We start from the raw sequence: 22144 nt of genomic DNA, 5'->3' as shown, positions 1-22144 counted from the left end.
TCCGGAACATCATTCCTGATTCTTTGACATCTGGAAGTTATCATATGCGTCGTCCTGGACTAGGTATTGCGGCCGTATAGGGGGTATTCCGTGCTTCATTGGATCTTGCTAGTGTCCTCGACGTCACGGTCTCCAACAGCCACGTATATGTACCTTGTCCTATTCAGCTGCGCCTGCGCAAAGCTCTGACGACACCTTGTGCGATTATCTCATACCTCGCTATATTTCTCCCAACTTCTTTCGAACGGCGTTGAAAAGCTTGCCATGATCGCCAGTGACTCAACAACGCGTTAAGTGTTACAACGCGACCCACGTGATCGCGTTGCGACGGACATGAATGATGGCGTGGCGTATCACTGTGGCCCCTTGGGCTCAGGCTTGGGCTTGTGGCGCTGTGCGACCGCCACATTGGTCTATTGCTTTGTTCAGTTTAAGTATGGGCCACACCTACGTATACATAAACTAGGATTATCCATTCGCCATGAGACCGCTACTTAATCTCTCACATGCATTCTTGCAGATCAATCAGTGCCACTCCCTGGTAAGTTCACCTCTCAACTTCGGCCTGATTGTCTTCTTCCATCGCCATAATGACCATGGCTCCTACAGTGGACCCATGATTCCTTCAGGGCGCCGGCATATAATATTCGAGGTGTGGCCTCGCGATCCTCGAGGCCCACCTCTGCCAGGTGCCTTAGAAGCACCCCGGGGAAAACGCACTCCAAATGGTTTCAAGTGGGGTGCCGACCTTGACAGCTTCTTCTGGACACAGTTGATGCACAAGGTGCCGTGGGTTTGCGTCTGGACACGCAGCATGATCCAGGACTTCGGAGAGAATTACTACGATCTCGAGGAGATCACCGACTACGAACCCGATCCACGCGTGGTCTTCCCATTTTCGATTCTCCAACTCAAGACGAAGCCCGTCGAGGAGGATGTCGTTGAACTCGTCGAATGCCCCATCGAGGACTTGCCAAAGCTGGAGCAATTCATTCCGAAGCTATACTTTCCCGATGTTCTTATGGTGCACGATCCGGATGATTTAACTCCAGGAGAGGAACGCCACCCACGTCTGCGCACAAGAAAAACTAAGGGGAAGCAACGTGTGCCCGCCCCCATCGAATACAAGCGTGTTTGGCCAGTCTTCGAGGCGATAGATTCTCAGCACGCGGACGGCACCAAACCACTTCGCGTTGCGGAGCTGCATCTTTCTGAGGGGTTACGCATGGGCGTGGGTCACCACTCCCTCGTCTACCGCGCCCCACTAACACTCCCAGACCCTCTTACCGCGGAGTCGCCCACGGGGCAAGTGACGGTCGCTGCAAAGCTCGCGATACCCGAGACGTCTGCGCGGGAGATGCTTGAGAATGAGGCACAGATGTACGCCGCGTTCCCCCGACACCTTATGGAAGATTGGAGCGGATACAACATGGTCAGACCGCACAGATATCCTGTGCCCGCTGACGCTGTCATTCCCAAATTTTACGGGTACTACGTTCCAGTCAATCCGGAGCTAGATGGGTCTGATCACGGTCGGAGTCCGATCCTACTCGTTGAGGAGTGTGGGCAGCCCATCAGGACTGAGAAGCTCGACCCCGACGCGAAGTACGTACATATATTCATTTGATCATGCAGCTGACGTGCTAATATTCTAAATCTCCATGTAGGTCTCAGTGCTATACTCATATACTACGCCTACATGATGCGGGATTCGTCCAGAACTCGTTGTACATGCGGAACATTGTAGTCCAGCCAGGCCCTCTCGAGAATCCGCCGTCCAAACGCTCCATGAATTTCCCTGTATTTCGGATCATCGATTTCGGGCGAGGTCAGCGAAAAAAGGATGTCAAGGCAGAGTGGCCTGCCCTAGTGCGGGAGCAAGAGAAGGCGGCGAGGGAGGAACTGAACATCAATGAAGCGCTAGATATCTGAGACCTTTCTTGTGAATATTCAGGTAGGTCAATCCAATGCGTGTGTGCATCCAAAGCGCTGATCGAATATGTGGCGTAATTTTAAGTGGTCATGTATAGCGCTAGTTCGCCTTCATGTTATTTGTCATCCGCGATGTTAAAATGATGATGTGCTATTTCAAATTTCATGGGACGTATCGACTAGTGCAAGTATACAGCAATATGGGTATGAGGCTAGCCTGCCTTGTTGTCACTAATTAGCCTAGGCTTGGAACGCTGCGAACTAGGACGCAGTAAGTTGTCTCCGTCTGTTCTCTTCCTTTCGGCGACAAGCCGCTATCCTAACTTCCAAGCACTCACCGGGACCGATGTTGCTGCTTATGGTTCACGGCCACCCGATGGACGGCTCCCAATGACTTCAGCAAGTTGTCAGCGAGAGTCGAGACCTCCAGATCCCACACGATCCGTTACATGATCGTGGGCACCATGCCCGTCTAGGGTCTCTCCGTGTCCCATCTTGGCTCAGTAACGGTGCATCTGATTTTGATTCTTGTATATACCTAGATGGTGGCGGTGGCGGTGGCGCGGGCTTGAACTGGCATAATGGTCGCCGACCAGGCGCCTCCGAATGGGCAAGTCTTGTTCGTGCCTTGTTCCAGTCACCTTCGGACCTGTGTTTCGCTTACTTACATGTTGAAGACCTCAGGCAGGTGGCCTGAAGTTTGAAATTTGAAGGCTGACGATAAGGATACCGCTGATTTCAGGGGCTCGCGCGCTGTAGTCACGTTAAAGGTAGCATTAATGATTACACTGGTACGATTATTATTATCATGCGTCTTCAACGAATCACCCATTGATGAGGGGCTAACGGTTTACGCCAGACCTAGACTTGTGGCCTAATACACACTAAGTATATTGTCTCAAAATGAACCCAAGCTGAAGTTGTTACACCAAATCACTCAAGTACGGGTGTTTCAGGACATTACGTATAGTATAAAGAGATTAAGAGACATCGCAAGTAGTTGTTAAACACTTCATGCTAAGGATTAATCCAGTCAGATCCCTTTCCCCGAAGTTAGCCGTCAGCTAAGTACATTTTAAGTCAGATATTATATCATCCAGCACTGTGAGTCTCTCGATGTGATCCCCGCGGTTTCACCTCCTTGAGCAAAAATCAATGTGACCCATCCAGTAGTCATGCTCTCCATCTCACAGGAAGTTGAGATCACAAGTCGGGGCAATGTGTCTGAAGACGTCGGGACGCGATACTTGATCCCTCACAGCTTCTTCGTCAACTGTGTAATCTCCTCGCTGCGCACCAAAGCTTTGTCCGGCCACCGACCCTTGGCTAGCTCGACCGCGCACCAGGCAAGATCATGTCTTGGTGTGGAAAGTGTTGGGGCCATGAACGATAATAACGGTGCCATGATGCAATCTGTACACTGAAGGGGCAGATCGCGCGGGTTTCGTCTCACCTCCGCGTACTTGGATGATGGGAAGAAATACCCCAGACGCAAGATGTGCGCCTTCATCCCCACCGAGTTGGCGCAAAACGCCGCGAGATCTAACTCTGTTTTCCTCTATACATCACACCCAGTCAATTCGGTCAAACAATACGCACACATACAACATAGGGATATCACTGCGCACCTTCACCGTCGCCCACATGCGCCCGGGCCGCCCCATCACCTCCGAATCCGTGCCCTCCGCACTGACGAACACGAACCTGAACTCGCTCCCCGCCGCCCGCCCCATGCCGACGCCTGCCTCACACAGCGCCATGACTGCAGCCATCGCGTACGCCCAGGTCACCTCCGTGTACGCCTCTTCGCGCATGCCGAGCGCGTTGCGCCCGAGCGCCCACACACACGCATCCGCGCATCCGAGCACGCGCATGATGTCCGGCGGATACGCGAGGAAGTCCGAATGGAGGAGCACGGTCGTCTTCACGGGGGCGTTGGGCGGCAGCTCTGCCGCCGTCCAGGCGGGGAACAAGCGTCGCGTGAGCAGTGTGATGTGCGTAATGGCGGGATCAGCAAGCGCGGCGCGATAGACCGCAAGGCCGGCTGCATTGTGCGTACACACCACGGTGGGTGATGAGTGGGATCAAGTCAGCCGCACGTATGATGTAGGAGTCGTGTAAAGGCGTGTGCGCCAACGTTGTGATTGGTGTCAGCGACCATTTACACGCTTGCAGAATGGTGGGGACATACCGACGCCTGTCGCCCCGGTCAAGAGGAGATGCATGTCGTGTCGGCCTTGCGATATTTGGTTTCGACGAATATGTGCGATTATCTAGTCAGCGATGTGCGTACTCGGCCGGACGCACATGCTGTTATATGTCGCAAACGCACATTGCAATGCGTATGCGCTCGGCATCAAGTCGCAGTGGTTGCCAGCGGACCTCGCACGGACTCACTGGTATCAGCAGCGCAGTACGAGGTTCCCATGATCACTCAGAGTGCACCCGGCTGCCGCTGAGACCAGTGGGGACTTGAGCGCGTCGGGAGCCTCGAGCCTTACTAAGGCCGCTCCGAACAAGAGCCGTGTCCCGTCGACATGCGCCGGCTCTTTCCTGCCTGCGATTAGTCTATTAAGTATGGCGTGGTGTACAAGAGACCTCGAATACTCAGGAACAATAATCCTCTGAGCATCCAGCATTGAAATTGAACGCTGTACCGTCCGCTAGAAGAGGGACTTGACCGCTGAGTGACAAGGAGAGAAGAGGAAGCTGATACGTCGGACCACCAATGACCGCGCCTCCGTTACGATTAGCGACGACAGAAACCAAGGAGAGGGAGACCTGAGGGAAACGTAACTAAGTATGCCGCCCGAGTCCAGCTGATCATCATTACATTATGATCTCAGTTCACCGTAATGCTACCGCGCTGCATTTGTCTCGGCATCTTTTTGTCACTTCACAGGACCAGTCAATGCGTTACACTTTCATGCTGACGTTAACAACACTTGCAGATGAACACGAATGCATGATGCCAGACAAGTCTATTCACGAAGTCCACCACTACCACCACCAACGCTACACTCGCAGCAGCACCATAAACACATACCGAATACATAGACGGTACATCCCACAACCACAACAGCAACTACCACAACATCCCAGACAAAGGACCGTTAGAGCAGAGAAAGGGGGAATACATTACAGCCCAGAAAGCAACAGATTATCAGCGCAGCATATACACTATGTGCAGCACGAGAGGTATCATCTAACGAGCAAACAGCTATATCACAAGAAGCGCGAGAAGGAAAGCAGAGCGAACCGAGCGCGGCAATAATATAAACATATAAACACGGGCGAGTAACACGCGAGAGGGAGGTATCCACGAGCGAGCAAGACAAGAGGCTGACAGTCGACGGGAGGGGCATGGCGGCGAGCACCAGTCGTCCAGAGCATGTGCTGAGGATCCGGGGTGAGGTGAGACAAACAGAGAGCCGAGACGAGGGCAATAATAAGATAACATAGACAGAGACAAGGAGGGGGCATGCAATCGGCAAGAGCTGGGTCCCTAGAACGTGGAGAATTGGATAGGCCCAGCAGGAGAACGGGGCTCGAGCTCGCGGGGAACACGCAGTTGGAAATCTGCAAACGACAGCACATCCATGAGTCACAATGATCAATAGAAATCAACACGTCAACGCGCGTACGTACCTCCGTTTCGGAGAATAGGATTCGCCTTCCGTCGCCTGCGCTCCTCTTCCTCGCGCTCCAGCTCAATTTCATATGGAGCTTTCGTCCCCGGTAACCGATGTCCAATTAGGTTGATCGGCTGCTTGGGCTCCCAACGCCCACCTCCCGTCGCCTTGCAAATTATGCTCGCGCGGCGGAGAGGGTATGCCTGCAGCTCGCCCAGATCGCCGCTGTCCTTGTCCCCAGCGGTACTTGAGTTGGAGGAGAGCTCGCTGTCAGAAAGGTGCACGCCAATGGCCGTCTGAGATAAGGTGCGCACGGGCGAACGGAGAGGAGAGGTGGGTATACGGGGAGAGCTCGTGTGTGCACGGCGTATAGAGGGCCGCGCAATAGGAGGACAGCCATCCGGTGGCGTGCAGGGTGAGGAAGTCACAGAGGAATCGGGAGAGTCGACAAGAGCGGCTTTGAGAACCGCGATGGGCGCGACCGCGCTGACCGCGAGCGATCGCGACGTACGCACACCATGAATCTGATCCCAGCAGTGGTCGCACACACGCGTATGCAAAACTTGCGAGACGGGAGATGCGAAGTTGGTGATGGGGGTGTCGCGCGGGGGATAGAGGAAATCAAGGTTGGAGGTGTCCAGCAGTGTGGTGGCGCGCATGGAGCAGTCGCCGCAGAAGATACCGCCACACTTCCTGCAGTGCTGTGTACCGGGCATCCAAGGGGCGCAGCGATGAGCACGGAGCATGGGTCAGTGATGGAGATGTACACTCACATGTCTGCGCTCCCACACCGAGAACCTCTTACGGCAAAGGAAGATATCGCAGTGAGACGCCTGCGCGTCAGGCTATGTCATGAAAGGATGGCATCAATCACATGTTGGACAATGCAGTGGTGTATGTGGATAGCGGAAGACGAGAGGAGAACTGAAAAGGAAGCGATGCTCACCTTCCACAGACGCTTGGGAAGCAAGACAGCCAGGTGCTCGTTTGGCCGTAGAGTGGACGGGCCTGAGCATGGCGGCTCCGAAATACACGAACGGGAAAGAGAAAGACTCAATGAAGAGCTCTCAGAGGACGTGGAGGCATCGTTCTCTGATTCAACGCGTCCGAATTCATCAGCCACGTGCATAAGCGAAAACCGGAGCGGTGGACACACATACCTTGGGATGAAGCAATGCTTGCGCGCTCGTCCCTCGAGTCGAGAGTGTGTATGGACGAGGGACGAGAGGAAAGGCGGGACGCGAGCACGGAAGCAAAGTTCATGGCGGAGGAGGGGCTAGAGGGATGCGATGGCAGGGGATCGCCTGGGGCGAAGCGAGTGGTCGGCCGGGGGACTTAAGTATGGGACGGGACGATGCGCGTGGGCCCGGTGGCGATTTGATAACATTAAGCTTTCGCGGCGATATCGCATCTTCCCGGCATCTCGGAATTATTATTCTGCACTTGTCTGACAGATTTGCCGTATCTCCTCGTTTCCCGCGCTCAGTTATCCCTGTGCCGCGTGGCTGCTCGTGGCTGCAATAGGCTAGATGTTCCGGCATCCATCATATGGCCACAGCCGGATGCCTCTCAGGCCCTGCAGTACGCTCCTCGTCAATGTGTGGTCACCTTCGGGTCTTCTGTTGTCGAGCAAGGCCCGCCCGAACAGCGAAGCCAACCGCGGAGGCGCGGTGGTGACATTGAGCGCCACAGCGCCCCCGCCAGCATGTGGCCCGGGTCGGCAAAGGAAACTCGGTAGGACGTGCCCTCCTTAGCCGAACTGTGCAGACGGAATCTGGGTTTCATTCCCGCGTGCTTTCGTGTGTCCGTCGGTTTGGTTCGCTGGAAACCCCAGGGCCCTGGCTGGTTTCACGTCACGGCCAGTGAGGTAACTCTCCCTCTCGTCGCGTCGTCACGGCACCATCCTGCTAGCCCATAAGAGTCGTTCTCCGGGCTCTGTCTATACATGCCTCGAGTCCTGCGCGTCTGAGACTAGACGGTGAGCATCGTCTGGAGAGCAGAGCAAGGAATCGCCACTTCCAGAATTACCTGAGGCACCGCTCAGAACGACAAGGATTGCCCTTCCCTCTGAGAGCTCGTAGCACGCCGTCGTGACCGCAGATCATCGCAGCGATGTTCGTTGGACTGAATCCAAGACACTGAGGGATCCAACGACGTCCATGTGTCCTGTTCACGGCTAGCGGATCCCTGCTCTCCCCCGGGCCGCCAATTCGGAATTCGAGCTTTGGTCTCAGGCTGTAACACGGCTCAGGCTGTTGTGCTCACGTCGAGCACGGTCCCGACGGCACTGCCACTGCGTGTAACACAAGCTGGTTCGAGTCGCCCACCCTGTGCCCATAGACCCAACCGACCTTGCAAGTGCGACGCGGGATCGTGGCCTCGCTGCGCAACGCCCAAAATTGAAAGACATCTAGCCATAAGCAACCCAACGATTAGTTTTGGGCGGCGTCGGGACCCCATCGGGCAATGACCTGTCGGTATGTCGGGGCGGCTGCGGCCGGAGGACATACAGAGCGGGCCGCCGCCTCGATGGCCACCCATGCGCGCCTCTCTCGATTCGGTTCCTGAGCTTGTCCCGATCGAGTGTGCCACCCCATGCGTCTCTGAAATCTGAGGCACTGCTGACTCTGATCAACTCAACTACCAAACGCGTTGGATCCGTCGCAGTCTGCCCGGCCGCCTCTCGGTCTCTGGAACTGCCACGTTGCTCTGCTTCAAAGTGCTTTGTCCACTGGTCAGTGTGCTCAATGCTGTGTTCATCAAAGCCCCGCCGCAAATCACCTTGACGTCCTCGCCTGGAAGAGTCGGGCAACAGCGAACATAACTCATATATGCTTACGATGCGTGTTGCCCTAATTTCAGCCGTAAGCATCGCCCATAGCACCAAAGTAGCCATATCCAGTGATCGACGGCACATACCGTTGCTCTACTTACGGTCCAACCTTTCGCCCTCCCGCGCCACTCGCCCCCTTCCAGACACCAGCCGCTCATACCCAACGGCACAGCGCCTACGCATGGCACTCCTATTGGCTAAGCCCAGCTCCAAACCTCCGATGTAGCACGGACTCGCACGCGACACCAGCGCGCACTAGCGGAGCGCGCGTACGTATAGTCGGATGCCTATACGTACGCGGACCCTAGGGCTGGCATCCCTAACGCGTCGCGCCCTCATCCCTTTCTCGCCGGCAGCGTCGCCCTCAGCGCCCAAGCCAAGCTCTCTCAATTACAGCCAACACCATCCCGCGCTCCACCTCGCTCATCGCGAAGCGCGGGCGCCTCGCAGCGACGCCTCCACAGGGCCCCGCCCTTGATTTTGCTGCACCCGAGTTCTTCTCTGCCTCTGTCAGCACGTCTCCATGGCTCTGCGGAGCAGCGACCTCATGGCGGCCCGCCGCTGTCGCTGTCCGCGCCGCACTACCAGGGGTTTTGGTCCGCCGCAGTACGTCCGAAAAAGTTGCAAACACTAGGTCTTCCAACAGAACGTCTTGTTCCCGCGGGGGCGCCGCCCGGGGTTCGGCTGGCAGCACGAGGTGTAGGGTGTGGCAGAGATACCAAAGCGTATCCTTCCTAATGAGCTGCTCTAGGCGCTCGGAGGGCCCTCGCCCGCGGCGAGCAATACCGGATGCGGTGGATGCGTTCTCGCCGGAACCCTCAGTCCCTGATGTAGCCGCAGCCTCCCTGTCCGGGTACAGTGCTTGCAGCTGCCGAGCGGCCTCCAGAGCCAGTACACTTTTGGCAATCGTGCAGCTGGCTGCAGCGAGCGTTCCTCCTGTCGTGAGTGTGTCCAGGGTCGACACGATCCGCTCTATAGCGGCGAAAACGTCAGGACGGAGGTCAGTTTCGGTAGCTCGTTTGTGTGCTTGGGGTTTGGGCAGCTGTCTGCTTGCTTTTCCGCTGTCAGAGAATAGAGCCGTAATATATCTTTTTGAGAGAGGCGCAAATGCGCAAATGAGGGGCACAAGGATCAACTCTGTCATGCGTTCAAGGACACTTTCGCGAGAAAGATGTCCCCCAGTCTTGGTCTTTTCTCTGCGATCAGATTTCGCCAGTAGTGGAATAGCCGTCGTAAGCAGACGGTGTGATAGCATCGCCAATGCAGCCAGAGTGTCTGTCGAAGCAGAGACCGTAGGGTGAGGGGGAAGCAAAGTCTCAACCACACTGTTTAGCGCGTCGATGGCGCGAGTTACCATACCCACAAAATATCGATCCATCTCTGCACTCTGCCTAGCTGACCGAACAGTTACGAATATGTCCAAGGCCTGGAAGGCAGATAGCACGTGTTTGTTTGATGATATCAGAGGAATATTAAGTGCTATAAGATTGCAGATGGCAATTTCAGAGATGAAGCAGATTGGTGAAGCAGTGATGTATCATGGATGAGATTCGGAGTATGGAGAAAATGATTAGTACCACATCGCTGCAGCGGATGTATGGCAAAAATAATATTTGCTAATGTCCGGGGCAAGACGAAAAGTGATAAGGGAAAACGTACTCGTGTGCTTATCTCCCAAAATGGCCTTCAGCTCGGAAGTCGGGCGCGTAGCGACGGAGGCTGCGGGCAGGTCGACTTGCACATTCGCCTTTTTCTTTTGCCTTTTCTTTCCGCTATTTGCAGTAGCCGACTCGCCAGAAGGCTGTGATGGGGGACGAGCATCCCGGAGAGATAGCAATTCTTGCTGCGGATCAACCATATGCACCATAGAAAAATAAGATTTGGTAACACACCTATATGCTCGCTCTCGTATTTCAACTGCAATGCCTGTAAATCTTTTTCTAGCGCCAACGCGCGCGCGCGCCACTCATTTTGCGCCTCAGCGGCAGCAGCGGGGAACTTGGCCCGAAGATCGAGCACGTAGGCTGCAGCATATAGCGGGAACAGTTTTATGAACACATGCTTAACATACCTTGGAGGGACTGGTCTTTTGGCTTGAAGCGTAACGCGGTTATTGCCTGTGAATAAAGTGCATATAGTCAGGTTTGCTTGACAATGTGTGCGTAAGAAGTCTCAGAACAATTGTAATGCGCAGGTGTTGAGCTGCATCATGACCAGGTTTGTTGTTGTGGGACATTGAGAGCGGCTCAAAGGAGGTATAAACGAAAGTGAGAAGTTCGAGTCAAAAAAGTTGGACGCCAACGCCCAAGTGGCGCCCGTCGGCCAAAAACGCGTCTGTCACAATTCCGTCACGTCGCGTCGCGTAGCCGCTGACAGATGAGTGAAGGGATCTCCTCGCGTCCTCTTCACTTTTCTCCAACTGTGCCCACGCGGCGACGACTCTCATCCTAACACCAAACTCACGGGACAAAGTGGGAAGGGGGATATCGCTTATACAGAGCGCGTACAACAACACTACAACAATTATATGATGGTTCGTGTTACTACCCTTTTCGATACTAACTGTAAACTGACTACTACTTCACAATATTGATATGCTACAGCCCTCACAAATCATTAACCAAAACAACGTAAGATTCTTTCAAAAGAAGATAAATCAGGCTAAAGCGAGAAATGAAGCGTCTCGGAGGTATGTCATATCGCTCTATCTTGGTCAGAATGGTGGGGGCCGAACCAGGTCGGACAGACTTTCCTCGCGCGACAAGCCCTTGCTATGCTCGATGTCTGCCCCTTTCTTTCCGGGTGATTCCTCAAGCATGCTCTTCAAGGCACCAGTGAACGAAGACTGCGACGCCAGCGGTGAACCAAAAGATCCCGACTTGCTGGCGAGTGACAATAGGGATCTTGGTCCAGATCGACTGATAGGTGTATCGTCAGATGTATAGATATTACGGAAGGGACTGCGCCCAGGGTCACCGTTGATCAGCGACCATGGAATACTGATGCCACGCCAGGAGCTCAAGGAATCGCTAGATGACAATTTGGCCGTCTGCGCCTCTGCCCATCTAGATCTCGAACTATGAGAGGGCGTTGTGGTAGGATCAAAAGGAGAATCGAATGATGCATTAACTCCAGGCTGACCAGGTGTGGTGAAGATGCGTTTGCCCCTAGTGTGGGAGTCAGGCGTGGAAGGCCCCTCTTGACTCGAATCCCATGACGATAATGATGAATGTGTTTGCGTCAGGTCTCTGCCACGATTTGGGGTCTTGGGAGTGCGAGTGAAGCTCCATGGTGTGGAGGGAGACTGCTGCATTTGGTAGAAGAGCGGGTCGCGTTTGCCGTTCACAGGCAATTGGTAATCTGTCGGTACGAAGGTGGGCTCGGACAGAGGATCTGATGAAGGGATTACACCTAAGCAGTCAGGACAGAACCAAGGATCTTCTTCAGCACCTAACTCCGACGTGTCTACCACGCCGACACAACCAAAGTGGTACCATGACCTGCATTCGTCGCATTGGACTAACGAACCACCGTCGTCCTCGCGCCCACACACGCACAGCACTCCGCCATCGAGGCTATCTTCGTCATCGTCGATTCGCCTTCTACTTCGTCTCCTGCGGAAGGCCAGCGCTCTTACGGATCGTTTCGATAATAAAGCAGCCCGCGCGTCAGCAGGATCGCTCGGAACATACATATTGTTCAATTCTGATGGTCTACCAAGTGGATTTGCCTTCAAAGGAACCATCTTCCCGCGACCTCGCGGCCGCGGTACGACTTCTTCGTCTTCCAAGTACACTGCAGGACGCAATACCTGGTCTTCAGCAGATTCATCTTCATCACTGCCACCGTCACTGACGCGATCAAGGTAACGTTCAATCCGTTTGAGCCGCTCTTCTTTTTCCGCACGTGTATCTTCTGTACGCTCCTGTGAGCGCACACACCACGGAAAAACAGTATCCAACCAGTTCGGCCCTTGCAATTCCGTATCGTCCGGAAGCGGATCACCATGGCGCTTGGATCCTGCGCCATGACTTCCACCGCGCTTTTTGCGTCGATTGTAAGTACGCTTCTTCTGCGGTGTTACGAAAGGCGGAGGTTCCTCGGCAGATGCATACAAAACTATGCGCCCCATCTCTTCGATTTCTCTTGGATGAAGCTTCGCCGGAGGTTGCATGGACTCTGGACAATCTTCGAAGGCCGCTAAACGCTTACGCTTACGGACCTCCTTCTCGCTGGGAGCCCGATCAGCATCAGCATCCGGTATAAGTTGGCCGGGACTTGCTTGCCCGGGTGTCACTTGCTGTAACCACTGTAAAGCCTGATGAGACAGAATGTCCTTCCCTTTATTCACTGGTGTCTGCGGTTCGGCACTTTGAGTAGAACCGTAGCCTGGATAACCCCCCGCTAAAAGACTTTGCTCAAAAGTCTCATCCGACGTCTCTTGGAATAGCTGCAGTCGTCGACCCTTGGCAGGACTCTCAGTCACCCCTAAACCAGGTGGTCCATTGCCCTGATCTCCTTCGCCCCGAGCTAGATCTGTGGCGGGGTCTCCAGTTGATCGCGGGCGTCTCTCCCGCACGAGGTAGTCAGGCCTCCTGGCTTCCATCTCCTGCAGACGCGCTGCATTGTCTGCAGCCATCTGCAAACGAATGCGCTCAATTTCACCCCCTGCTGCCCGCTTCGGAATTGGTACCGAAAGCGGAGGAGGCGATTTGGGCAATGAGAATAAATCGTCTGCAAGAGGCAGTTGGGGTGACGCTCGAATGTCAGGGATCATCGCATAGGATCGGGCAATGCTCCTCGCTTTCGACGAAGGGCGTTCACCTAGGGATGATCGTTCAACGAATGGCGACGATAGTCTGCTAGACGACGGAGTGACATGATGTGAGAAGGGAGACGAGAGCAGAAGGGGACCAGATGCAGATTGTCTGCCCATATCAGGTCTTATCCTATCCATGAGTTAAGCACGTGTCTATTTACAAGTTCGGACGTCCCACGTACTCGGCTTTGCTGCTAGGACGAGGCGTGACAGGCACCGGAGACCCTTCCCTGAAAGCCTCTTAGATTCAACAGAGGGTCGATCTACGAATTCACTTACGCAGCGGATAATGATCCCTGTGATCTCATTGTCCTTCCCGGGTATAACGGACTACAAAGCGGGCATTTGCGGTCAACTCAAGTGAAGTTGTAAGCTTGTGCGAACCTCGATTCTGGAGTCAAAAATGGCTGGGAAGCTTCCGCACGCTCTCCTGCACTAGAATTTGTGCTAATTTAGACAAGAACAGCATAAAAATACCACGAACTTACGTCGGTGGGTAGTGAAAGGTATGGTGTGAGGGAGGCTGTGAGTGGTAGGTGCTGCGACGCAGATTGGCTAAGGGGAGATTATAGATTGGGAAAATGACGCACTTCGATGGCAACGGAGACTCAACATAGGGTATCGCAGAGCCATATGACTCAACATTACTCGGACTATTCACAACAAATAAGAATTCAGCACCCGAGAAAGCAAAAAGTAAAGATGCATCCCAAGTAACATAGAGTTGGAATTCATAGAAAACCATGCTGAACCGATAAACTGAGATTGCGATATACATACCTCTCAGGAGTTGGTAGATGAATGCTGGTATTAACGCCAAATGCCGATAACGCCCCTCGAGGTGGCGACCGACTATCACCCATGCATTTAGATGCGTATAAAATAGACGAACTCTGAACGAAGACGAACCTATTCCTTGGTGTCATTTGCTCGGCTGCCCCCTGCGTCCGTCTCTTCTCAACAAGTGCGCTATGAGCGCTTGACTGCGAGAAAGATCCTTGAGGCGTATTCAGAGACGAATCTATAGTCATCGTGTTTGGCCCCCAAGGAATGGATTCCATTTCGTAATCATTGGCGGAAGACATGACAGGTGAACAAAGAAGTGGCCAGTGAAGATGTGAATTCAGGTCGTCTGAGTTGAAGATGGAAATGGCGAGCACCGCCAATCAGACAGTATATCGACAGTCGTGCTGCGTGGAGATAGAAAGAAAGACGGCAAGGTTCAAGGTATCGCTGAAGCTCTGAAGGCAAGAGGAGAGAGCTATTGAACAGGCGGCCTTAGGTAATGAGGCCGCGGGCGTTGAATTCCGCTGCGCTCACGATTTGACTTTGCTCAGATCGCATCAAACGCAGTTCACCCTAACTACAATTTAATTCTCGACCCTGACGGCGAACTCTGCAACGTAGCCTTCGGAACGCTGCCTGAAAATTTACGCTCAACCTAGGCGATGAACCGATGACTATCCGAGCTCTTGAATTTTTTTCTGGCATAGGTTCGATTTCTCGGTCACTCGACGACTGCTGAATTCAACGCAAAATTTGAATCTGAGCATCTGTCTGTTAGGCGGCCTCCATCGTGCTCTGCTGCGAAGTAAGGTCGACGCCGTGGTCGTAGGGGCATTTGACTGGGATCAATGTGCCTGTAGGGTATATGACGCCAACCATGGTGCTGGAATTGTGCAAAAGGTTGTCCACACTTACGCTGAATCGCGATGCGTGACTTACTTACATCTGCATAGGTAGATATCTCCATGCTGAATGCAGCAAATTTGGCCACCTACCGGGCAGAACTTTGGCTCCTCTCGCCCTCGTGCCAACCGTATACAGTTCTTAATCCATTGGCTAAAGGAGCGGCAGACCCACGCGCGAAGTCTTTCATCCACCTTATAGAGGATGTTCTCCCAGAAATGGTCAGAGACAGTACACATCCTAAATACATGCTAGTAGAAAATGTTGCTGGATTTGAGGTGCTTGATAAGCCCTGCTCTCGCCTTCGTCATTCTGAACTGTCTTATTGCGAAGCGTTCCAGCACCCGGTTACGGCTCCTGAAAACGTTGGATAGTCTCGGCTACGGAGTTCTGGAGCTTCTCTTGACACCTCTGCAGTTTGGCATCCCAAATTCCCGCCTACGATATTATCTTCTTGCCAAGGCTCAACCCATGCCATTTCCTGGAACTATCGCTTCTGGCCTTAGACTATGGAGACATATTCCTGGACATGGTCAAGATTGGATCGATCCTAGAATGTATATTGACCACAATGATAACGAGATGATCGCTGATGAAATCCGTGATTACTTGGATGAGGATGTTCCCGAGAGACACAGCACTCATCCTAACGCTATCCCTGATCAGACCCTACAAAAGTGGGGTCGGCTCTTTGACATTATTCTTCCCTCAGCTAGACGAAGCTGTTGTTTCACTCGAGGTATATTTGTCATGCTTTTATTGTGAAGTTGAGTTGATCGCTTTCATATAAAGGGTACGTGAGGATGGCAGAGCGCTCTGGATCAGTGTTGCAAATGAATGAAGAGCTCGATGTATGTCTTGTGTTTATGTGGTTGACCCTATCGACTCACCCACATTACCTGTCTGGCACGTAGACTACGAGCACCTTTGACCGTTTCCTTGAAGCACAAAAGAGCGGCCGAGAGGCTGCCGTGCGCGTTCTGGACCCCTTGAGGCTGCGCTATTTCTCGCCTACGGAGCTGCTCCGAATATTCCACTTTCTTCCAACGGCTAAGACAGAGGCGCAGGAGAGCTTCCAATGGCCAGCTGACTTGTCAGTGAAGACGCAGTATAGGTTGATTGGTAATAGTGTGAACGTGCAGGTGGTAGCTGAGCTAATTCGTTATCTCTTCGAGGTTGAAGGCCGTCCTACCGAGGAATCCGACAGCATCCTTCTCAAGCGAATGGCCCACGACAGTGGAACGTTGACATGATTGTAGCATCGTTTTCTAGTATCGTAGTAATTTTGTAGCTAATTCAGCATTACAAATTTACAACACGTGGCCTATTTCAATGATTTCATGGATGAACGAACGTTAACATGGGCGAGCAGTGGCATGCGTTCGTTTACAAATTACTCAGCCGGGGGCATGCGTGACTGTCCCGGCAGGCTCCGAGGGGTCATAACTCCTGGGCAGACGTGGATCCGACTTGTCTTCGTCCACATCGCTCGTCTCTGAAATTTGCGCTCGTCGTCACTCGTCGTGTATTCCACAATTTCTCCCAACGCTCTTCCACTAGTCGATATCTTCTGTGCCAACAGGGGATACATGCTTCGACCTCCAATCAGTATATCGAGACATAAAAGACTGTTACCTAATCCACTATTCAAGACTGTGAGTAATTCTGCATTTGCTAGTTGGAGGTCTGATCGTAAATGCCGTGTTATAGCGTTAAGCATCATTCAACATGGCTGCTGGTGTTGTCAACATTCGTCGCGATGTCGACGACAAGTTCTACCGTTACCGGTCTGTGTTTTTCTAATGGACTCTATTTTTGCACCCCTACTGACTCCGTAACAGCATGCCCCTTCTCTTGACTAAGATCGAGGGCAAGGGCAATGGTATAAAAACGGTTGTTCCGAACATGGCCGATGTCGCCCGGGCGCTGAGCCGCCCGCCCACCTATCCCACGAAATTCTTTGGCTGCGAGCTCGGCGCTCAGACTTCGTTCGACGAGAAGAACGATCGTTACATTGTCAACGGTGCTCATGATGCGACGAAGCTGCGTGAACTTCTCGACGCTTTCATCGACAAGTTCGTACTGTGCAAATCGTGCAAAAACCCCGAGACGGATCTTATCATTACCAAGAGTGATGATATTATTCGTGACTGCAAGGCATGCGGCGAACGGACGGGAGTCGACATGCGGCATAAGCTCACAACGTTCATATTGAAGAATCCGCCGAAGAATCCCAAGAAAAGCAAGTCCAAGAAGGCTACCGCAGATCATAGCCCTAGCCCTGGTGCCCATGGACATGAGAATGGTGATGCTGAAGCGGATGCGGGTGGTGATAGTGACGACGAGCTCACTAAGCGCATCAAGGCTGAGGCGGCGGAGCTCAACCCCGACGCAGTAACAATCACTCATGAGGATTGGTCTGTTGATACGTCCGCTGAGGCCGTGAAGGCCCGGGTCAAGGCTGTGGAGTCCAGTTTGGCCGCCGTGTCTTTGAATGGTGGCGGTGATGACGACAGTGACGAGGACTTCGACAGTCCGTACTCGCAGTTAGGTCGATGGGTCGGTGAGAACCGTGATGTTGGTCCTGTTGAAGTTTATAAGAAGGTCGAGGAGTTGAGTATCTCAAAGAAGCATAAGACCGTGCAAGTGCTCGTGCAGGCTCTCTTCACTGCCGACGTCCTCAAAGAGGTCCCCAAGTATGCTCCACTATTTGTCAAGGTAAGACTTTCAACCGATACTCTTGTAGCTTTGTGCTGACTTCGGACGTAGATGGTAACTTCTGAGAAGCATCAGAAGTCGCTTTTAGGTGGTATTGAGCGTCTCGTCGGCGTCATTCATCCCGATCTCGTTCTCGCTACCCCCAAGATTTTAATGGAATTTTATCAAGTCGATGTGCTGGATGAGGATGTCGTCAAGCAGTGGGGTACGCACGTCAGTAAGAAGTATGTTGATAAGGAGACGAGCAAGAAGGTGCGCAAAGCTAGCGAGCCATTCTTAAAGGTTGGTATTCCTACCTGTCGTTCATGGATGACTAAATCTAACTAACGTGTGATTGTAGTGGCTCGATGAGGCAGAAGACAGTGACGAGGATGATGATGAGTGATGCTGTGTCTTAGGACAGGTATCTTATGGCGTTGCCCGACTTTGTCATCCCCACTCCGTCCATTGTGTCTGGTCGGCTTGCACTATTTGTATCATTTATGTGAATCCTACCAGTATTGGATAGCATCCTTTGATTTCTCGAATTTCATGAATTGGCATTCATGTTTGTCTTGTCGTGCAAGCTGGTGTGTCGTCTTTCGTTCCGTAGTCCAGCCCGTCGCTGGCTGAGGTAAGCCCAAGCTTGTGTGCGTGTATGTATACCCTGGAGAAGTATTCCATGGTGTGCGAACGTTATCACATCTGCATACTCCTACAGTATGCCTTCCCTCCCGGCCTACGCATATCCGAAGTCCCTTGCTTCGTCATTCTCAGCTGCTCGCCCGCCCACGTCCCAAACCTTCGGGCGCGACGTTCCACGTTGCCGTCGAAAATATTCCTAGATCACTGCGTCGTACAAAAGCATTGTTCGCTCGCCTTCTCCCCTTCGTGTTGAGATTTGCTCTTCACACGATTGTGCTACCCGTTGTACTCCCATTCTGTGCGCCTTTCTCACCCCTCGTGCCGATCGTCGCGTCTTCGCTGTGAGGCTCGCCTGACTGACCTACTGAGCTAGAGCGGGCGCCACGCGCAGCGCTGAGGGAGACGCCGTTCTGAAGCGGTACGTTCGGGGATTCCTCGTCGTTCATAGTGTCTTGGTTGGGCGTAAGTCTCCAATAGCGGTTCCTTGTCGGTGCAGATTCAATGTCAGAAACCGAGAATACATGGTGGAACACACGACTCACTGTTTGAAGATTATGTAAAAACCCGCACCGAGTAAGGAGCCGAGTGTATCACCCACCCAGTACTGTCAACGATTCCAAATCAGGTTGTGGACACGGAGAGATATGCAAAAGATTATACGCACCACCCACTGGGAACTAAATGGGAAGCCGGTGACGACGGCAGGACCAAATGCGCGTGCAACATTCATGCCTGCTCCAGTATATATCACAGCCCAGCTAAACAGGAGAAATGACGTCACAAAATCTTTCATGCGTATTGAAAAGCTTGATACTTACAGGTGACATGCAAAAAGAGTGAGGCCAATTCCGACCTGAATGTATCCCGATGAGTGTCAGCATGTGCGACTCTAGCCACACTTACAGGTGCAAACGGCGTTGCTTGATGTTTCTCCGCTGCTAGCATGAGCACGGCAATAACTAGCGCGGCGGTGATGAACATTTCTATGAACACTCCCTGTGCAGAATTGACTCCTGTGTGGAGGAAGGTACTGCACAATGATAAGTTTTAGAGGGAATCTAAAGGATATAAGATACTCACTTGTAAGCCAGTGGCCCCGGTGTCAGCGCGAACACGAGAGCGGCGGCGGTGATTCCGCCGACCAACTGGGCTATACTGTATAGTGCGAATCGGAATGGTTGGACGACACCTGTGAGGAGGAGCGCGAGGCCGACATTTGGGTTGAACACCCCGCCCGTTGCTCTAAAAAAGATCCACACGGATACGAGCAGACTGAGACCCATAGCGACCGCGATGTACATGATACGGGTGACATCAGTCGTCGACCCACCGGAAGACTCTTGTGCTGCTTGAATACCGCCGAACGCGAGGAGAAGAAAGAATGTGGTTCCGACGTATTCCAAGCATGCAGCTTTGAAGTCGTCATACCAGTTATCGAATAGCGAACCCATGCGCTTCATGGCTATCATCCGTGCGTCGAGGTAACTTATAACGCTGGGCCAGAGTCGTTGAGAAAGGGCAGAACACAGTTCGCAGGTCGAGAGGTATCAATTTGGGTTTATCATTTGTGGTGAGATGTGACAGCGGAATAGGGATGTGGCGTAGGTGTCATTGAGTACCTTGGCATCGTACAGGACATCCGCCCGGGCATAGGTGTGGATCCGGACTCATATCCTCCACGTCGACGTAGCCCGCGCAACGCACACGTCATCGATGTAAACCCTATAGGTTGCGAATCCAAGAGCTCCTGAACTCCGTACATAGATTCCAATGTTACGCAATGTGCGCAAGGTCGGCCCCTGAAGCCTGAGCGCGAGCTACTGGTATTCACGCAGGACAATGCGGTATCGCAAACTTGGTGTTGTAGCAGCACCCGCCTCAACACTGTCATTTTTCTCTGGTCTGGTAAAGACTCGGGCTGATCTAGAATAAGTAACATACTTACGTGATAATTTGAATATCCGGCTTAGACTCACGGGCATACGGATCCATGTACTAGGATTGTTTTATCAGTTTGATCACCCCGATATCTATGTTTTAGGGCGAACGCAAATAGAATATTGTGTTTAGAGTACGCGCCTTTATTGAGACCAACTTTTCGCCGGCGCAAAAACTCATATTCTGGTGGGGAGAAAGCGATAGGTGATCATAAATGCTGATTTCCGGCACTAACCGTGAAGCCACAGTCCTTGTTTCTTATTCTCGAGCTTTGCGTGGTAAATAAGACACCCAGCATAAGCTCTATTGTCCCCTGCTTTTGCTTCAGCATCTCAACGCGATGTTATACGTATGTAACCTAGTACACCTCATCCACGCTCATCAGTAATGTTCACCCTGCATGATGTCGATTGCAAGAGACATTATATTTTACGTACCAGTCGTACTAATAGTAGATTCACTAAGCTGATCAAGAGATCTGGCAATGTCATCAGTCATCAAGAACCCATTTATTCTCCTTTACGAGCTTCTCCCGCTCAAGAAGATACTTCCCTGGTAAACTGACTGAGGTTAAGAACAAATAAAAAGCACATCCTTCTTACCTTCCTTATATTTTTGCGAATGATCTGAGGCCTTATAGTAGTACCAGCCTAAGCGATCACCGCAGCCAACGCAAAAGACGTCGGCGACAGTATGTACTCCAGTACTAGTCAAATCATACGCCTGAGATAGCTTGATACTGGTAAAATGAAAACAAAACACACAGGAGAGCGCGATCCTCTCTCTTTCCTTTCCGTATATTCACCGCAGAATGCATTAAGCTGAATACCATGAAATGAGCGTGGATCGATTGTCAAGTTGATGCACTCACTAGCCTCGACCATCCCTGCCGGAGAATGCTTTGCTGATAAGTTCATCCTGCAGAGCCTAAAAGGTGTGTTTTAGTTCATTTAATCGATATATCTGCAGCTGCTAAACAAACAATGACTACAGAACAATGGGCGCAAGAAAAAATTGCGCGGTCGTGAAATGAATCGACGGGCCCAGGTGCTTTTGCATCGTCCGACATGGGGAAGATAATCCTGCAGCACAGACAATGAACAAAATGATACGATAGCCTCAGACAGATCAAGAACAGAGCATTATTCAAGACGCGTGGCTTGAATTGGATGAGAATGGAAAATCCTAGGGAAAACCACCGCTGCAGCTTACAAGCCGCCAACAGCCGAGATCGATCTTGTCTGGTTGGCGTCTATCTGGACGTTCTTGCTACATTTTTAGTTCCCTCAGAGCCTTTAGACAAACCATCGAGTAACATCAAATGAACGCCTCCTCTGAGGATATTGCAGAGGAAATTCGGACTGCGCTTCCTGGAACAGAAGAAATAGTTGTCCAATATGTCTCTGGCTACTTGCTGGACCTGGACGATGCTGCGGAAGATGAGGATGTATTGCAAGTAACCCGAAATATTCTCGAATCTGCTATACCTTCGTCCTCTCGCAGCGGGCAGAATGGACAGCTAGAGAAGATCATGGCGTCGCTTGGGCGCATTCTCGCGGACCCGCTTAGCAAACGAGAGGAAAGGAATCGCGCAGGAAACCACAATGGCTTGGTCAGGCTAGATAAGGTGATGGATATGAGCAAGACGGGAGTTATGAGCAATACCATTGCGTTCACTGAAGGTGTTGACTTAGAGAGTATAAACAAGGGAAAGTGAGTCTGGGTTTTAGTTCGTGTTTAACGGGCCTTGACCACTCGTCAAGAGCGTCTCGGGTTGACGTGAAGAAGCTGGAGAAACAAGAAGCTAAGCTAAAAGTACGCCCTATACTGTAGGACGGTGCTCGGGATGATGTTGAATTGTATCCTATAGGCCAAAATCGAGAAGCGTTCAAAACGGACCCTGTACGAGGGCTCTAAGCTGCTCGATCAACACCGTAAACAGGTGCGCTCTGTTGGATA

At 52.3% G+C, this 22144-nt stretch overlaps 9 protein-coding genes across 9 annotated transcripts; 4 read left to right on the top strand and 5 right to left on the bottom strand.

The window, feature by feature from the left end:
• Window positions 1-481: 481 nt before the first annotated feature.
• Window positions 482-1932, top strand: FIBRA_00330 (uncharacterized protein; the record flags this gene model as incomplete). The annotated part of the gene is made up of 2 exons (XM_012322229.1): window positions 482-1605; window positions 1668-1932. 2 exons carry the CDS (start codon window positions 482-484, stop codon window positions 1930-1932), a joined length of 1389 nt encoding a protein of 462 aa, XP_012177619.1.
• Window positions 1933-3187: 1255 nt separating this feature from the next.
• Window positions 3188-4157, bottom strand: FIBRA_00329 (uncharacterized protein; the record flags this gene model as incomplete). Its single annotated transcript, XM_012322228.1, has 3 exons — window positions 3188-3490; window positions 3561-3976; window positions 4124-4157. The coding sequence occupies 3 exons, from the start codon at window positions 4155-4157 to the stop codon at window positions 3188-3190; spliced, it is 753 nt and encodes a 250-aa protein (XP_012177618.1).
• A 1280-nt stretch (window positions 4158-5437) lies between these two features.
• Window positions 5438-6827, bottom strand: FIBRA_00328 (uncharacterized protein; the record flags this gene model as incomplete). Its single annotated transcript, XM_012322227.1, has 5 exons — window positions 5438-5511; window positions 5581-6265; window positions 6338-6409; window positions 6511-6656; window positions 6725-6827. 5 exons carry the CDS (start codon window positions 6825-6827, stop codon window positions 5438-5440), a joined length of 1080 nt encoding a protein of 359 aa, XP_012177617.1.
• Window positions 6828-8761: 1934 nt separating this feature from the next.
• FIBRA_00327 (uncharacterized protein) lies at window positions 8762-10633 on the bottom strand (the record flags this gene model as incomplete). Its single annotated transcript, XM_012322226.1, has 5 exons — window positions 8762-9876; window positions 10057-10236; window positions 10290-10421; window positions 10469-10514; window positions 10577-10633. 5 exons carry the CDS (start codon window positions 10631-10633, stop codon window positions 8762-8764), a joined length of 1530 nt encoding a protein of 509 aa, XP_012177616.1.
• A 477-nt stretch (window positions 10634-11110) lies between these two features.
• Window positions 11111-14301, bottom strand: FIBRA_00326 (uncharacterized protein; the record flags this gene model as incomplete). The annotated part of the gene is made up of 7 exons (XM_012322225.1): window positions 11111-13346; window positions 13399-13446; window positions 13496-13546; window positions 13601-13651; window positions 13705-13962; window positions 13997-14068; window positions 14126-14301. The coding sequence occupies 7 exons, from the start codon at window positions 14299-14301 to the stop codon at window positions 11111-11113; spliced, it is 2892 nt and encodes a 963-aa protein (XP_012177615.1).
• Window positions 14302-14967: 666 nt separating this feature from the next.
• Window positions 14968-16158, top strand: FIBRA_00325 (uncharacterized protein; the record flags this gene model as incomplete). Its single annotated transcript, XM_012322224.1, has 4 exons — window positions 14968-15183; window positions 15239-15644; window positions 15698-15756; window positions 15820-16158. 4 exons carry the CDS (start codon window positions 14968-14970, stop codon window positions 16156-16158), a joined length of 1020 nt encoding a protein of 339 aa, XP_012177614.1.
• A 475-nt stretch (window positions 16159-16633) lies between these two features.
• On the top strand, window positions 16634-18008 carry FIBRA_00324 (uncharacterized protein; the record flags this gene model as incomplete). The annotated part of the gene is made up of 4 exons (XM_012322223.1): window positions 16634-16692; window positions 16747-17623; window positions 17675-17905; window positions 17964-18008. The coding sequence occupies 4 exons, from the start codon at window positions 16634-16636 to the stop codon at window positions 18006-18008; spliced, it is 1212 nt and encodes a 403-aa protein (XP_012177613.1).
• A 502-nt stretch (window positions 18009-18510) lies between these two features.
• FIBRA_00323 (uncharacterized protein) lies at window positions 18511-19707 on the bottom strand (the record flags this gene model as incomplete). The annotated part of the gene is made up of 6 exons (XM_012322222.1): window positions 18511-18730; window positions 18790-18851; window positions 18912-19005; window positions 19066-19100; window positions 19151-19277; window positions 19328-19707. 6 exons carry the CDS (start codon window positions 19705-19707, stop codon window positions 18511-18513), a joined length of 918 nt encoding a protein of 305 aa, XP_012177612.1.
• A 1799-nt stretch (window positions 19708-21506) lies between these two features.
• Window positions 21507-22018, top strand: FIBRA_00322 (uncharacterized protein; the record flags this gene model as incomplete). Its single annotated transcript, XM_012322221.1, has 2 exons — window positions 21507-21898; window positions 21949-22018. 2 exons carry the CDS (start codon window positions 21507-21509, stop codon window positions 22016-22018), a joined length of 462 nt encoding a protein of 153 aa, XP_012177611.1.
• Between the last annotated feature and the right edge of the window lie 126 nt (window positions 22019-22144).

This window comes from Fibroporia radiculosa (assembly GCF_000313525.1).
Source record: "Fibroporia radiculosa TFFH 294 genomic supercontigs, scaffold116, whole genome shotgun sequence".
NCBI classification, from domain to species: domain Eukaryota; kingdom Fungi; phylum Basidiomycota; class Agaricomycetes; order Polyporales; family Fibroporiaceae; genus Fibroporia; species Fibroporia radiculosa.
The sequence above is the reverse complement of the archived record's forward strand: the minus strand, read 5'-3'. Positions and strand labels throughout refer to the sequence as shown.